Below are 18,118 nucleotides of genomic sequence, written 5' to 3' on the forward strand. Positions count from 1 at the left end.
TTAGAAACACTGAAATAGTCATTTATATCCTTAGTATGTCTACTGGGGTGGGGCCAGGACTGCCTAAGTGTCTAAACAGCAGTACCTTCCTAGCTGGGAATAGATCACTTCTCCTCACAGCCAATATATCAGACAGCATTCACTTGCTAATACTGGGCCCTGGCTGGTGTGGCTCAGTGGACTGAGCGCCAGCCTATGAACCAAAGACTCAATGGTTCAATTGTTAGCCAGGGCACATGCCTGGATTGTGGGCCAGGTCCCCTGTAGGGGGTTGCTTGAGAAGCAACCACATGATGTTTTTCTCCCTCTCTTTCTCCCTGCCTTCCCCCCTCTCTAAAAATGAATAAATAAACCCTTTAAAACTGGTCAATGTTTCATAGAATCCAGGCCCCCCTCTCCATGACTAAAATCCAATTTTATGTGACTTCCTCCATGTCCTGGCTATTAAATTGAAAGGAAAGACAGAGGCACAAGGCTGCAGAGCCAGTCTGCTATTCCAGGTGTCAGAAGCAGCTCTGGGTCTAGATGACAAATCCAGAGTCGCCTAACCCTCCCTCGGGAGAAACACCTGCTGAACCTAGACCAGCCAGAGGGAGACTAAAGAAGGACTCGGCCCCAGAGTCAAGCAGACACATTCTCAAATCCTGGACCTGTTCCTTAACATGGTCTAAATCCAGGCTAGAAAGCTATTGGCTACTTAATCTCTCTGAGTTTCCGTTTCTTTATCTGCGAAATGGGAACAACGACCATTTCTACTCCATAGATTCCTTGTGAGGGTACGTGAGATAAGGGGTGTGAAGCACTGAGCAGCACCTTTGGCACAGAGGAGCCCCTCACATAATCATGTAGTTTTACTGTTGTTGTTGTTAGTATTATTATTGCTACTCCTACTATCAAGGCTATTGTTAGAATTACAAAGTGTCTGTGATAGCATTAGCATATAAAGCAGACCCTCTATAAGCAATTCCAGGACTATTGTTTTCTCATAACTCCTGGACCTAGGCAGCCTTGCCACCCCACAGCAGGTACCCGGGACCCACTGACGCCCCGCCACCCGCCTCGTACCTTCCTTTTGTTGGTGGGATTGACGTAGAGGTAACTGAGGACAGTCTTCAAACCCACTTTGTCATTCAGCTTTTCATAGGTGGTGCCATAATTTGTGGACCTGCAGGTGAGAAAGAAAAGCAAAGACTGTTTTAGATGGGGGGGGTGGGGCTTTGTGTTTAAAGGGGAGCCAGTCTCTCCTCAGAAGACACGCTTGTTCCCAAATGACATCAGTGCTTAAAAGTATTTTTCAGAGATAAAGACTCTTTAATTTTAGAAAAACAGTTCGACTAATGCATCTGCTTACTACCTAAGCTCACTTGCCTTTGCCCCTGGCCCTTCTCGGAGACCTAATTTCTGCCCTGTGTGCAGACGTGCTGCGAAAGGAGCTGCCGGTCCTGCCCGCTGGCCCACCATGCACAAGCCCAGCCCTCCGGTGCCTCCGGTTCTCTACCTGGCACTGCAGTTCTCACGGGCAGGAGTGGTCGCAAGGAGGCCACAGCGACAGAAGCCAGACTGTCTCCTGAGGTCACTGGGGCACAACCAATTTCACACCCCCTCCGCTGAGCTTGCAGCAAGGGGACTGTCAGAGAGGCAGGACATGCCCCACCCAAGAGCTGGGGGGACAGTAGCCAGATCAGGCCACAGCAGCCAGAGAGTTTGATGATTCATGCAGGAGAAATGGTGTGTCAGCGTGCCAGCGTCACTGAACTGCTTGCCAGTAGTTCATCATTCCACTTAGGCTGCTGGCCACCGGCTCCTCATTTGGGCCTAATTGCAGGGCTCTGACCCTATGCCAAAAGAGAGAACACAGGCCAGCTAGGTCCCAGACTCCTTCCTGTCCACCGCCCCTTTCCACAGTAGAGAAAGGACAGCAGGTGCCACACAGATTCAAGTAGCCAACCTCCCTGCCACCTTTGACCTCCTACCCATACCCTCCTTCCAGCCATTCCGCACATACCTCCCCTCTTCCAAACTATCAATATCACCAGGTTCGCACTCCCCCTCTCTGCCACCACCTTCCTTGGCTAGACTCGTAAAACTTCCTCCACTGAGTCACAGAAGCCAATTCATTTTCTCTACAGTCAACGAACATCATGGGAGCTTTCATCTGCCTCAGATCTGTTTCTGACTCTGGCTGTGAGCTGACTCCCGTGGTAACTACCCATCCCTGCCTTCTTCCTGAACCTTTACCCCGTCTACCTCCTGGAATGCTAATCTGCTCCCGCCCTAGACCACAGATAGGCTTTACAAACTAGTAGTCAATCTGTGATGACCTTTAAGGACTATCGCAACCCTCATCTAACTTGCCACATTCCATGTCCCCAGATCCAACTTAAATACCTACCCTCACCTCCATTAAGGCTTCACTAGCCTTCTTCCCAGTGGTCACTCATCTCTATCCTCTGCTCAGAACGAATGTCCCTCCCCATTACATGCCCAAGACTCACTAAATGCCTCTTTTTGACTCTTGAATATTGTCGTGATTAATTTATGTCCCGTTTCACCAAGTTCAATGCTAAGCGTCTCAAGGACAAGGCACTTCAGAGAACACTATGGNTGCAGGGCTCTGACCCTATGCCAAAAGAGAGAACACAGGCCAGCTAGGTCCCAGACTCCTTCCTGTCCACCGCCCCTTTCCACAGTAGAGAAAGGACAGCAGGTGCCACACAGATTCAAGTAGCCAACCTCCCTGCCACCTTTGACCTCCTACCCATACCCTCCTTCCAGCCATTCCGCACATACCTCCCCTCTTCCAAACTATCAATATCACCAGGTTCGCACTCCCCCTCTCTGCCACCACCTTCCTTGGCTAGACTCGTAAAACTTCCTCCACTGAGTCACAGAAGCCAGTTCATTTTCTCTACAGTCAACGAACATCATGGGAGCTTTCACCTGCCTCAGATCTGTTTCTGACTCTGGCTGTGAGCTGACTCCTGTGGTAACTACCCACCCCTGCCTTCTTCCTGAACCTTTACCCCCTCTACCTCCTGGAATGCTAATCTGCTCCCGCCCTAGACCACAGATAGGCTTTACAAACTAGTAGTCAATCTGTGATGACCTTTAAGGACTATCACAACCCTCATCTAACCTGCCACATTCCATGTCCCCAGATCCAACTTAAATACCTACCCTCACCTCCATTAAGGCTTCACTAGCCTTCTTCCCAGTGGCCACTCATCTCTATCCTCTGCTCAGAACGAATGTCCCTCCCCATTACATGCCCAAGGCTCACTAAATGCCTCTTTCTGACTCTTGAATATTGTCGTGATTAGTTTATGTCCCGTTTCACCAAGTTCAACGCTAAGCGTCTCAAGGACAAGGCACTTCAGAGAACACTATGGCAAGTGGAAAGAATGTGAACTTTGGGCATAGCAAAACCTCTCTTTCTTTCCCAGATCTGCAGCTCTCTGGCTCTGTGACCATGTATAGGCTACTTAACCTCCTGGAGCCTCAAATTTATTATCTGATAAAGGGGGATAATTTAATCTCATGAGGTGTTTGTAAGGATGTAAAAATAAAACACATGGAAAACCTCCTGAAGGGTGTAGGCTCACCAAAATATTAAAAAATAAAGTTAAAAAAAAAAAAGACATTCACTTCTCCTTTCCAAAAAATGTACAGAATCGGGCTTTGCGCATCATGCACACTCAGCACAATCACTGAATAAAAAACACTAATATCTCAAATCTTCCCCTAGGCTGCTGGCTCCACATTGTCATTGGTTCTTACAACTCTAAGAATCAGTCCCCCACACAAACTCACTTCTTATCTCCTGTCTCCTGGCTGCCCTGGGCACTGGGAATCTCTCTCAATCTTTCTCTTTGCCTTTATCTCTCAATCCCAGCTCAGTCCCCAAGTCGTAGTGATTCTATCTCCTAAATAACTCAGACCCCTGGTCTTTCCATGCTCGTGCCAACGCTCTGGCTCAAGCATCATCCCTTTTGCCACATTCCCCCAACTGGATGCTCGTCTTACAGCGCTGCCCTCCCACCATCCTCTGAGGTGCCATCAGGTGTCATTCCCACCACCCAGATCTGTCCATCTCACCCCCTGCTGGTAATTACTGATTGGTTGCGTACTGTGAAATTGTACCTGTGAAGCTCAGTCTTGTAAAATCTGGCTTCCACCTCCCTTACTAGACTTATTTCCAGCTTCTTGCTTCTCTGCCCCTGTCTCTGCAGCCTCATTAAACTTCCTGCATGTCGTGCATTTTCATCCCTCTCCATTTCTGCACACATCATTCCCTTTGCCTAACTGTCCACGCCCTTCCTCTTCTCCTTGGTAAACTTCTCTCCAACCTTTAACACACAACTGCAGTCTTACCCTCCTTCCCACGGCCTAATCACAATTCCAGTTGTTGTTTTCAGACCATCTTGTACATATCTCCATTTTAGCCTTTATCCTACTCTTTTGGTCATTCCAATTTTACTCTGGGACCTCTTTCTTGACTATCACTCCCTAAACACAACAGCAATTTCTTCGAAGGGCCCAGAGTCTTGTACCACGCCCAATATAAAACAATCAGTGGGCATGTTGATTTTACACTGCTTGGCTCTGTCTTTATTTGCAGTTGTAAATGAGCATTCCCAAACCTACTCACAAGCACTCAGCCAACTGCTAATGTCTAGGGGCAACTCAACACACAGCCGCATCCAGAGAACACTCCTAACCATTTGGATGCTGCACAAATGGCACAGCCTATGAGGTCCAGCAGAGCCCGGTGCCAGAGAAGGATCTATTGAGTTCACTCGGACCAGCATTAAGGTTAAATTAAAAAATTACCCTGAGCTCCCATCCTGCCCAGGGCAGGGGAGGAGACAGACCGCAGTCTCTAGAGGCTGCCACTTGCATATTTTATTAACCCAAATAAAATATGAATTGCTTCTTAATTATATACTTTTGAAGGCATAAAAACATCACAGTGTGGGGAAAGAATACTGAACCTGATTCTGGGAATCCAGAATCTAGAAGTGAATCTGAAATGCACTCAAGGTGTCAGCCTGGATAAGCTGTCTCTCTTAGCCTATAAAGGAGAATAGGATTCTGACACTTGTTAACGTGGTAAGGCAGACTTCATCCAAGACCACTGCAGTGGGGTTTGCAGGTGAACCGTGAGATGGGGTCCAACGCCAAAGACCACATGCAGCTTTCAGCTGAAGAGAAGGGTGGGGGTCAGCAGATGTACATGACTAAGAGGGCAGGGAAATTCTTTGCTAAACTGATCAGACAGGATTCTTGCTGAAGGCAGGCCAGGGTGATCGGACATCACTTGGGGCCTGGTGGAGCTGAGGAATTCGGTCAGATATGGAGCACCAGGAGATAGGGAGGGTCCCCATATCTCAGGGGATTCTGGCTGAATTGACTGAGCCTGGAGGACTGTTGCGAGAAATTGGGTTCCTGAGGACAAACCCAAGGACAGGACCTGGCTGAAAAGAGCTCAGAGGATCCTGCCTAGAGTTTGGTCCAGAAGAGAATCTTTGTCAAGCTCCAACTCCATCATCAACCCAAGAGGTTTAACTCGGATAGTCGTAAAGCTCCTTCTGGACTTGAAACCATATTATCCCATCGACACAGTACTAAGCTGTTTTCCATCTAGCGGTTTTTCCTCCTACTATATAAAACGTCTTATTTACAAGAGCTAAATTCGCAGGGCTCCCCGCATGACGGTGTCACAACAAATTTCCTTCCAGAATCCCAATGGCCCTCATCAAAGGCGGTGTGTGCCCTACCACACACAGTTTCTCTCTCTACAAGCTGCACAGCAGATTCACACTGACTTTACTTTTTCCCAAAGTGGCTGCTGAGAGTCGAGACTTCCCAACGCAGGGTACTCCACATCCCAGCTTCCTCCACACCCCCGGCAGTTTCTGCTCATTCAGCCTGACAGAAACAGGTTTCACCCACTGAAGACATCTCAAGGAGCCCGCAGGTCAGCGGAACTGAAGGAGGCCTGGACTCAGTCCTTCCTGCTGGAATTCCGCACACCGCACTGACCACAGAGTTCTGTAGGCCCCCTTTGGCTGCGGGCAGGGGCAGCTGGCAGAGAGAGGCCTCAGCCCCATTGAAGAGGCAGCTGTGCCCACAGAACTCACTTCTACAAGGAAGCAGACCCTCCTCTACCTCGTGACTCCAGACCTTTGCCTGGGTGGTCACTTTGAGGAAACAGCCTCATCTTCCCAATTTTAAAGCTAGCCTCCCAAATCTTAGCACCAGGCTAAAATGTTCCGGAATGTTCAGAAAGCTGGAACCATCACACACGTGCTGTGAGCACCCACCAGGGGCCTCGTGCGATGTTGGTGACCATTTTGAATGGCACAGAGCTCACCTGGAAGGCAGCAGGTAAGACGTGTACAGACGCTGGGCTTTCAGCCTCTGTGCCCTGGCTCCGGTTACTCTGGTTACAGGAGGTTATTCCATGGCTGTGTGTGTGTGTGTGTGTGTGTGTGTGTGTGTGTGTGTGTGTGTGAGTCCCTCACTCCTTCTTTCTTCCTGTCTTTTTAGGAATTATTTGCAGCACACAAAAAAAGCATAATGAGATGCCAATCATATGCCCACTACTAGATATAACAAATATCTGCATCATAAACTACCTTTGTGAAGTTTTCCATTTACATAAATCTTATCTTTCATAATGTATGTCCTGAGGCTTGCTTGTTTTGCTCCCAACATTCAGTTTGGGGATTTATCCATGCTGACGCAGCCGTAATTCATTCATTTAAACTGCTGTAGAACTCTGCAGCTTATGAATAAACCACTGTCTATTCATCTTTCAACCACTGATAAATATTTTTTCTTTTAAAATTTGCTACTGTAGACAACGTTTTGATGAACACTCTCAAACACGGCTTCTTGTGCATTTGTGAAAAGTGTTTCTGGGCAGATATTACTGGTTCGAACTCAATGTCTAAGTTCTACTTTGCTGGATGTTGACAAAATGTTCTCCAAGAAAGCTGGACCTTCAAAGAGATATTCCTTTTTTTTTAAATATATTTTATTGATTATACCATTACAGTTGTTCTATTGCCCCCTTCAATCCCCTCCACCCGCACCCTCCCTCTCCCACCGTTCTCCCCCCCTTAGTTTATAACCACGTGTCTCAAGTTCTTTGGATTCTATATTTCCCCCACTATTCTTGCCCTCCCCCCTATCTATTTTCTACCTACCATCTATGCTATTTTCTGTGCCTCTCCCCCTTCTCCCTCTCCAACCCCCCTGTTTCTAACCCTCCATGTGTTCTTCATTTCTATGGTTTCACTCCTGATCTAGCTGTCCTCTTAGTTTGCTTTTGTTTTAGGTGTGGTTGTTAATAACTGTGTTTGCTGTCCTTTCACTGTTGATATTTTTCATCTTCTTTTTCTTATAGAAGTCCCTTTAGCATTTCATATAATAAGGGCTTGGTGAAGATGAACTCCTTGAACTTGACCTTATCTGAGAAGCACTTTATCTGTCCTTCCATTCTAAATGAAAGTTTTGCTGGATAAAGCAATCTTGGCTGTAGGTCTTTGGATTTCATGACTTGGAATACTTCTTTCCAGCCCCTTCTTGCCTGGAAGGTCTCTTTTGAGAAATCTCCTGACAGTCTGATGGGTACTCCTTCGTAGGTGACTGTCCCCTTATCTCTTGCTGCTTCTAGGATTCTCTCCTTCATTTTGGTCTTGGCTAATGTAATTATGATGCGCCTTGGTGTGTTCCTTCTTGGGTCCAACTTCTTTGGCACTCTCTGAGCTTCCTGGATTTCCTGGAAGTCTATTTCCTTTGCCAGACTGGGGAAGTTCTCCTTTATTATTTGTTCAAATACGTTTTCCACTCGTGGCTGTTTCTTTCCCCCTTCTGGTACCCCTATAATTCGGATGTTGGAACGTTTAAAGATGTCCTGGAGGTTCCTAAGCCTCTCCTCATTTTTTTGAATTCTCATTTCTTCATTCCTTTCTGGTGGGATGTTTTGTTCTTCCTTCTGGTCCATTCCATTGATTTGAGTCCCCGTTTCCTTTCCATCACTATTGGTTTCCTGTGCATCTCCCTTCATTTCAATTAGTTTAGCCTTCATATGTTCCTCTAATTTGTGACTTTGTTCCTCTAATTTGTGACTATAATCTACCAGTTCTGTGAGCATCCTGATAAATAGTGTCCTGAATTGTGCTTCTGAGAGGCTGGCAATTTCTCGGTCGCTTAGAGTTATTGGCTCTGGGACTTTGAGTTCTTCTTGTGCCATCTTTCGGGTTGTTCGTGCCTGTTCCATAGCAGGATCAGAGCCCTAAAGTGTTCACTAGAACAGGGCAACTAAGTCGCTGGGTTGTGACGTTGTATGTGGGGGCGGGGTCAAAGAGGGACAATGGCTCTCACTGGTATTGCAGGGCAACTAAGTCGCTGGGTTGTGACGTTGTATGTGGGGGCGGGGTCAAAGAGGGACAATGGCTCTCACTGGTATTGCAGGGCAACTAAGTCGCTGGGTTGTGACGTTGTATGTGGGGGCGGGGTCAAAGAGGGACAATGGCTCTCACTGGTCTTGCAGGGCAACTAAGTCGCTGGGTTGTGACGCTGTATGTGGGGGCGGGGTCAAAGAGGGACTATGGCGTCCTGTCCGCCGCCTGCCGCCACGGCCCTCACCGGTGCCGCAGTTGCTGCCGTCACCGGGCCCACGCGTTTCGTCCCACTGCACGCGAGTGTGCCACCGCCGTCAGCCCTCGCCCCCTGGGGCCTGCGTGGTCTGTCTCACTGTGCGCGAATATGCGCCCGCGGTCTGCCCCGCACCCCAACTGGTTCCCGTCTGCCTGCGCGCCTGGGTCGGGGGCCCTGTCCTGCCCGACCCTGCTCGCTGCTGGCTCCGCCCCTCTTACCGTCCCCGTTGAACGGTTAGATGTAGTCGGACTTCCGTATAATTCAATTTTCTGTCCTTTGGTTGTGTCTTTGTTTCTCCAAACCTTTGTTGTATTCAAACTTGGTTGTGGGAGAAGGCACAGTGTTTCCACCTATGCCTCCATCTTGGCGGAAGTCCCAAAGAGATATTCCCTTAGTCTCTAGTTCCAACAACTTGGGAGTTTCAATCCCAGGGCTTGCGTCTGCAGCTCCTGGTGCGACTTGTCCCAGCTCTCTGTCTTTCCAAAGTCCTGAGGTCAGAGCATCTGAACCCAGCCGGCCACTGGGGCCCTGAATCTCAGCCTCATGAGCACCATACCTGGCTTTCTGCTTTGCGTCTCCTCAACCTGCTCTGTGGCTCCTCCACCGGATCAACCTGCCGGTCCCCAGGCTGGGCCTGCCAGCTGCCAACTGCTCACACGGCTCCCCAGGTGCCTGACGCTCACTGGTCCCCTCCCAGAGGTGGGCGGGTCTCTGCCAGGACCTGACTCCTGTTCTGAGCCCTTCGAGTATTTGGAGACCCTTGTCCCATCCTGACAGGCTTCAGAAGAGCCTCAGAGTATTGTCAGTACATTCTGGGAGGACTGCCCCAGCCTAGGCTGCGAGAACCCGGGCCGTTCCCCAGGGCCACTCTCTCAATAGTAATTTGCAGAGTTGAGCTGTGAATATGTTACATTTATCCCCCCAGCAAGCTCCCCCTCCTCTAGTGAGCTTCTGGTTGGAGGAGGCTGGTGGCAACAAGCATATGGGCTGCTATTTTTAAAGTAAAAGAACAGAAAAGAAATCTTCCAACCAACGCAGCCAAGTCAGCTTCCCAGTAGAGCTGAGCAGGATACACACCCCGGCTCCCAATGCCACGTTCCTGCCAGAGGCTAGAGGATGCTGCTCACTGCTCGGCCCTCTGCCAGCTGTCGGCAGGCCCCCAGATGTTCAGGGTTGGGTGGGCACCGCTCTCCTCATCCAGCCTGAGTTTTCTCCTCCTTCACTACCCAGCTCCCCAGCCCCTCCTCCCGCCCTCACCAACTCTTACCCTGAGAAAGAACTGAGGAATTACAAGTCTTTTACGCTTTAGTGTTCTCATCTGTCTCTTCCCTTCTCGGGGGTGCCCTTCTGGGTGATGTAACATAAAACTAGTGAACAGCCGCAGTCAAGGCACTTCCTTTCCTGTTAGCACTTCTATTTTGTTTTGCTCATTTCTTAACATACATCTACCAGCGATCTATCCTGGCCAGGCATCAGGCTTTGCTCTTCCTTTCTGGACAATTGTAAGTGACTGTAGCTCAGGTTAGCAAGCTTTCTGTTTCTGCAAGAGAACCAAATAGTAACTATTTTAGGTTATGTCAATCTCTGCCAAGCACTCACACGCTTCCCCTGCAGCTCAAAATAAGCCAAACACAACACGTAAATGAATGAATACGGCTTAATCAAACAGTAGTTACAAAAGGAGGCGGCACCCCACCCCATGGCTACATCAGTCACTGCTGTCTCCACCACCACCCTGGTGCCCCACTCTGCCTTTGTCTGAGAGACAACATCCCAAGATTCCTGCCGGGATCGCTGGTGCCCTCACTCCCACTTCCCTGCCTGGCTGCGGTGTCAGGTCCAAATGCCTGCCTGCCCAGGCCTGGCGTTTAAAGCTTCCGAAGTCTACCCACTTTACCTCCCATTTGTCACTCTCCCATTGAGTTTATGGCTGGCGACTGTCCAGATTTTCTCCTGATTAACTCGCAGCTCCAGTCTCCATGATTCCACCGTGGAGACTCTTGCTACAACTCCAGGCCACACCCTCCTCCGCACGTACACCAACAGCACCTTGGAGTTCCCCATTTGCTCTCTGATTATGCGTATGTGCTTCTTCCTCTTTTCAGCAATTGCTAAAAACGCCTTAGAAGTAAAATAACATGTGAAACGTGTTCTGAATCTCTGACACTGCAAAGCGTAGCTCTCAGCAGAGAAAACGGGGAAGACTAGAGCTGCGCAAAGACGAAGAGAACTGGACGTGAGCGCCGCTCCTCCGACCCTGGGCTCAGACCATAGGGTGCTGCCCAGAGGACTCAGGGAGGCGCGGTGAGATGCCCGGCCTCGCATCCGGTAAAAGCCCTGGTTCTGTGAATGCTTTTGCCTGTCATTTTTATGAATAGCACAGACTGTAAGGCAATCACCTTGGGTTTTTTCTCTGATTTAGATGCCTTAACCTTAACAGGGGGTGATGCACATTGATGTTTAATATATCATTAAAGAATCTTTGGACACTGTTTCCAATTGCTCCCATGAAAGTACAATATGGCCCAGGGAATCAAAAGACAGAACCGTGTTTCTGAGTGCCAGGGCATGGAGAGTGCCCCCCAGACACTCCCCCAGAGTGTGTTCCACTGACAGTCAACAGTCCAAGCCCACAGGTGATTGGGGCTCCAGTGTGTGGTGAACCACAGCCCGTTCCGAGGTCAGGGTCAAGAGTTCCCACAGCACACCATTGGCAGCTCCAGACCAATGGCTGCCCAGAGAGTCTTTATCATTGAGATGGGAAAACCATTCATGCTCCCCTCTGGCCTGTTCCACTTCTCAGCTTAGGGCCAATGCCCAAAGCCATATTAATGGTACCTTTGCAATGGCACAAGTCCAGCCTGACCACAGACAACCAGCCAGATAACCGCTTTCAGACCTCCCGCTGAAACAAGTGATTTAAACAGCTTTATCCTCCAAGTGGGTTGTGATCCCACTCTCTGCTTCTGAACAACCGTAGGCAGGCTGATGCCAAGGCAGACGCCCATGAAGCTCTCGGTGACCCTTCATGTTATCAGACTCCTCAGCTACGTTATCTAGTCTCGCAAGGAGAGGCACAGTGATATAGGGTAATTATTTATCTCTAGGTCCTCCTGCCCTGGCTATTTGAATGTGAGCCATCACTGGGTTCCAAATGTAGAAAATGAGGAGTAGGCTGGCTCTGAAAACCAGATCATGCAACAGTCACGGTTTATTGCAGATAAAACATACACCCAACAGGTGTGGGGTGGGGGGCGGTTGGCCAAACGTTCAGCTCCTCAGTCTTTCTCACTAATATCACATCTGTTCTCACTGAAGAGTCCTAGTTCAGACAATTGGGTTGCTGGGCTCCCTTATCATGAGAATTTAAAATGCCAAAGATCTCACTCCTATCAGCCAAGAGGCCTGTCTNGGGTTCCAAATGTAGAAAATGAGGAGTAGGCTGGCTCTGAAAACCAGATCATGCAACAGTCACGGTTTATTGCAGATAAAACATACACCCAACAGGTGTGGGGTGGGGGGCGGTTGGCCAAACGTTCAGCTCCTCAGTCTTTCTCACTAATATCACATCTGTTCTCACTGAAGAGTCCCAGTTCAGACAATTGGGTTGCTGGGTTCTCTTATCATGAGAATTTAAAATGCCAAAGATCTCACTCCTATCAGCCAAGAGGCCTGTCTGTGTCATACAGGTAAGGGGAGGAAAGAAACACTCCAGGAAAAAAGAAAAAGCAAGAGCAGACCCCCCCCCCAAGAAGATGTGACAGCCTATAGTTCAGTGCACATTTGTTCATGAACATAATGGAATGGCAATGTATTTAAAATACACTAAATAAAATATAGTGCACTTTACTGTAAAACAGCATTAAAAATACAGATATCCAGGTTACTGACCTGGAAACATCTCTAAAACATATTACTAAGTGGAAAGGGTACTGGATAATAATATATTAACTATAAACAGTATATCCAGACAAAACAAAACATATTTCTATTAGGTTTACATGTGTGTACAAAACGCATTTTAAAAATTCTAGAGGAATACACAAATAACCAGTGATAGAAGTCAACTCTGGGTAGGAGATGGGGCGGGGTGGGGTAGCTATAGGGCCTTGAGTTTGTTTGTAATGTTGCAGTGTTTTAAAACCAAACCGTATCCATGTATCACTCCTGTAGTTAAAAATAACAGCAATAAAATGGATTGTTACTGAGCAGTTACAATGCAGATCAGTAAATTAACACATCTGTAGAGGAAGTCTATTACAGATAAGTATTTGTATTCAAAAAGGCAGCCCAACATAATCATAAGAGGATTCATTTCAGAGTTAAGCAGATTTTGTTTCAAATCTAGCCTGTGGAACCTCAGGCTAATTACATAAGTCTCATATTTCATATCTACTCAAGGGGAATATAAATATTGCCTTCTTAGGATTACGGAGAAGCTGAAATAGCCCTCATTTCATGGAGTTCACTGTCAGTTGTTGGGAGGGCCCAGAGAGGAACAATCAAGTGATCACTGGAGGGGGAACTGTCCCATACATTGCTGGACAAACGGCAGCTGAGTTCCAGTTACACAAGCATCAGTGAAGAGCGAATGCCACCCCAGTCAGTCCCACCCCGTCAGCAGCCAACAAAAGGCGCAAGGGAAGATGGAGGGGTTGCTTCTCGGGATCAGAGTTGGCTTCCAGCAGGTAGCCACACTGGCAATTTAAAGGCTAGAGAAAACAGGCTCCACTTTTTTCACTAAGTTTTCCCCAGGAAAAAAAAAAATAATAATGAGGCATGCATTGCAAGGTTCTGGACAGTTTTAACAAGGCATCTCTGCCTGGGGAGTGGATGTTTACCATTTCCCCTTAAAATTGCACGCAGCCAGTTGTGTCCGTCTGACAGGCATGCAATTAGGTCTGTTTGTGCACATCCAGAAACCCCAGAATAAAACAGGTAGCTGCCTAATGGAGAGGGGTGAACTGATGGAGAGCCACCAGACCATGCCTCTCACCTGGAGAAGCCAAATTTGATGCCCCATTCCTTTGTAAAATCTTTTTCTTCTCAGGGATAAGCACAGTGCCTTGCATGAGGCAGGCGCTCAATACATTAATTATTTTGTCAATTAATTCGGGCCTATCCCTCCTGGGAGCAGTCAGCCTGGAGACAACAGAGCATCTTCTTTTGCAGCCATTAGCCTCCACGAAGCCTCTCTCCTCTCCGGTCTCTGCTTTCCTCGCACTCAGCCTCTGTGTCCCTCTTGGGGAGCTTCGTGCTCGCTCTCTGGGAAGACACATACATCTCTTCCCTTCTACTGTTGCTTTATGTCATTAGTTAGCTTTATGTACACAGGCTTCTTTGTCCAGATAGTGTAAGTTCTCTGAAGTCACGGGACTACTTTAGTCGTCTCTTTTAACCCCTAAAGCATGCTGAATGATGCCAGGGAGAGTACACGCCAAACTGAGCAAATGCGTCCCAGGGACTGAAATAGTCACCTTCGGACACACTCCCTTCTGATGGTGAAAACGTTCCGTGGTGTGAGACTAACAACAAAGCAGATGTCCCTTCGCACAGCACTGGTTCTGTCAGTTCTCCCAGAGGTCGTTCAGGGAAAGAGAAGACTAAACGCTCCCAACACCTGCTCTCTCTCAACCCAGGAGAAAAATAAAGAGAGGAAATCCCCGGATACCAAGGAGGGCATTGCAGCTCTCTGATTGGAGGTTCCCAGGCCAGAGTCATCCCATCCCCTCATGGGCCCGGAAGCCTGAATGCTCCTTTATCTCTTTCTTATAAATAAATATACCAATTGCTGTGCTCCCTGCACCATGCCAGTTGCACATTATTTAAACACTAGTCCTGTTGGACCTGCATCATAGACTCCAAATGCTCTTGACGAGAGACTCGAGGTGCAAGGATGAAAACCAGTCCCACTCTTTGTAAAGCTTTCTTTTGAAAGGTTAAGTAAGAAAAAGAAATGAGTTTATTCTCAAGTCACAGGGTGTTCTTTAAACCGTCACTGTGGCCCTCAGAGTCCTGCCCCCCTGAGAGCCGAGGTGGCACTCACTGACACCCCCAGAGGACAGGGGCTGGCTCAGAGTACTGGTTCCCATGGCCTCAGTACTGCTATGCCCCAGGGTCATTTAAAAGTTTTTTTCTATTTTTTTAATTTAGTTATTGTTCAAGTACAGTTTTCTTATATTTCTAGCCCTGCCCACCTCCCCAGTGCTCCCCACTTCTCTCCCATTTCCAGCCCCCACCTTAGTTATTGTCCATGTGTCCTTTATACTTGTTCCTATGAATCTTTCCCCCTTTCCCCTGGAATTCCCTCCCCTCTCCCCTCTGGTCCCTGTCAGCCTGTTCTGTATTTTAGTGTCTTTGGTCATATTTTGCTTGCCTGTTTGTTTTGTTGTTTAGATTCCTGTTAACGGTGATATCATATGGTATTTGTCTTTCACCACCTGGCTTATTTCACTCAGCATAATGCTCTCCAGTTCCATCCATGATGTTGCAAAGGGTAGGAGCTCCTTTCTTTCTGCTGTATAGAATTCCATTGTGTAAATGTACCATAGCTTTTTGATCCAGTCATTTACTAATGGGCATCTAGATTGCTTCCAACTCTTGGCTATTGTAAATTGTTCTGCTATGAACATTGGGGTGCATAGGTTCTTCTGGATTGGTGTTTCAGGGTTCTTAGTATATAATCCCAACAGTGGAATTGCTGGGTCAAAAGGCAGGTCCATTTTTAGTTTTCTGAGAAAATTCCATACTGTATTCTATACTGGTTGTACCAGTCTGCAATCCCACCAACAGTGCACTAGGATCCCCTTTAAGTGCTGAAAATTTTATGGTACAAATATTATAAAGTTTTGAAGATGATAATTTCTAATAGAAACATCGGTTATACGGAGAAAAACTCGGTTACTACTTTGGTGTCATTTCTCCAGTCTGTGGGCAGGTGCGTATCTACAAAATTTGGAACCGTTCTTTGTCTGCAGTTTGGTGTTTTGCTTTTTCACTTAACATAATATTTTAAGCATTTCCCCATGCTGTTAAATATTCTTTAAAAAATCATTTTAAAAGCTTTACAATATTCCAGTATATAAATATAGCATAATTTACTTTAACTCTCTATTTGGCCAGTTGGTCAGTTTCTGGCCAAATTTTTACATGAAATAAAGGTAGTGTGTATTCTTCTACATAAATCCTGGTATGTATATTTATCTGTCTCCTTAGACTAAATTATTATAAGGGCAATTATTAGTTCAAAGGGTAAAAAATTGCCATTAAGCTCTAGTTATAAACTGTCTTACATAAACATTCTTGTCAGTTTGTGCTTCTGCTAAAGATATATGAGTGCACTGCCCATTTGCCAACACTAGGCATGATCATTTTGAAGTTTCCAGACACAGGCATTCTAAGACACCTAAACAATGTATACTTTGGCTTGAAAGCATGATAAAAATACATGCAATATTAACTGTGTCTTCACGCCAGACTTTTGGGATGGAGGACTCCTTCATGCTTATCAAAATGATTGAGGACCCTAAGAAATGTAATTCACATGTGATATCAATATGTAATGTATTAGAAATTATAGCTGATAAAATTTCACAATACCTATTAATTCATTCAAAAATAATAACACAGGTAACATAATTTTATGGGAAAAACCTATAGTTTCCAAAACAAAAACTATTTAGTGAGAAAGAATGGAATTGCCTCACTTTTTCTGTAAAGTCTTTAATGTTTGGCTTAAAAAGATTGTTGGGTCCTCATTTATTTCTACATTTAATCTGTTAAATGAAATAACAGCATAAAACATGTAGCTTCTATAAAATTCCACTGCACTCTTGAGAAAAATGTGAATTTAAAACAGTGAATAACAGTTTAATATTTATTAGAAAATAGCTTTGACTTCCTGTACCTCCTGGAAGGGTGGTGGGTGCGTCCTAGGGTCCTGGGACCTCCCTCGGAGAACTACTGTTCCAGGTCAAACAACAGGCAGACCCCAGGAAGACTGCAGCTTACAGAAAGTTTGCGTGTGTTTTCAATTAAAAGGTTTGGTTGTCTCACAGATCTCCCCTCCCTCCCAACATCCTTCTTCCCCACATCCTTTCAAGTTCAGCCCAGCCTCCTGTGCGAGGCTTCCTCTCCCACCCTGCCCTCCAGCGACCTTTCCTGTCTCCGATTCCCTGCTGCTTCCACATCAGGGCAGGACAATTGGCCCAAACCTCTAATTTTCATTGTCTCCTACCCCCCCCCCCCCAAACTATAAGCTTCCTGAGGTCAGGGATCAAGGCTTTGACATACACTCGGGCTTGGTCATTGATTTCTTGGAAAAGCATCACCCTGAATCCCTGCGGCATTTAAGTAACTGACGTGTGTATGCTGCTCTATACCAAACATTTTCTCTCGAAATAGTCCATTTAATTCTCGCAATGACCCTTTGACACAGATATTTTATCTTTGTCCTGAAAAGAGACATCCAGTGACAACGCAGGACCTGGAGCTCAGGTCCAGCTGCATCCAGATGCCAGGCACTTAACTCCAGGGCCTGGTTATTTACGTAAGCAGTGGTCACCCGGCATCCACTTCACAGAGCACCACGTGGTGGGGGTTTCACCACCCCGNAGAATGGAATTGCCTCACTTTTTCTGTAAAGTCTTTAATGTTTGGCTTAAAAAGATTGTTGGGTCCTCATTTATTTCTACATTTAATCTGTTAAATGAAATAACAGCATAAAACATGTAGCTTCTATAAAATTCCACTGCACTCTTGAGAAAAATGTGAATTTAAAACAGTGAATAACAGTTTAATATTTATTAGAAAATAGCTTTGACTTCCTGTACCTCCTGGAAGGGTGGTGGGTGCGTCCTAGGGTCCTGGGACCTCCCTCGGAGAACTACTGTTCCAGGTCAAACAACAGGCAGACCCCAGGAAGACTGCAGCTTACAGAAAGTTTGCGTGTGTTTTCAATTAAAAGGTTTGGTTGTCTCACAGATCTCCCCTCCCTCCCAACATCCTTCTTCCCCAGATCCTTTCAAGTTCAGCCCAGCCTCCTGTGCGAGGCTTCCTCTCCCACCCTGCCCTCCAGCGACCTTTCCTGTCTCTGATTCCCTGCTGCTTCCACATCAGGGCAGGACAATTGGCCCGAACCTCTAATTTTCATTGTCTCCTACTCCCCCCCCAAAACTATAAGCTTCTTGAGGTCAGGGATCAAGGCTTTGACATACACTCGGGCTTGGTAATTGATTTCTTGGAAAAGCGTCACCCTGAATCCCTGCGGCATTTAAGTAACTGATGTGTGTATGCTGCTCTATACCAAACATTTTCTCTCAAAATAGTCCATTTAATTCTCGCAATGACCCTTTGACACAGATATTTTATCTTTGTCCTGAAAAGAGACATCCAGTGACAATGCAGGACCTGGAGCTCAGGTCCAGCTGCATCCAGATGCCAGGCACTCAAC

General features: G+C 46.9%; 1 protein-coding gene across 1 annotated transcript in view; it reads right to left on the minus strand.

Moving 5' to 3' along the window:
- SORCS3 (sortilin related VPS10 domain containing receptor 3) overlaps positions 1 to 18,118 on the minus strand; it is a 557,219-nt gene that overhangs the window by 307,633 nt on the left and 231,468 nt on the right. Inside the window, exon 3 of the mRNA XM_037063981.1 lies at positions 1,066 to 1,165. Within this exon, the coding sequence (XP_036919876.1) occupies positions 1,066 to 1,165 (100 nt within the window). The remainder of the gene's footprint in view (positions 1 to 1,065; positions 1,166 to 18,118) is intronic.

This window comes from Sturnira hondurensis, unplaced genomic scaffold (assembly GCF_014824575.4).
Source record: "Sturnira hondurensis isolate 20B ecotype Veracruz unplaced genomic scaffold, ASM1482457v3 Scaffold0014854, whole genome shotgun sequence".
In the NCBI taxonomy this organism is placed as follows: Eukaryota; Metazoa; Chordata; class Mammalia; order Chiroptera; family Phyllostomidae; genus Sturnira; species Sturnira hondurensis.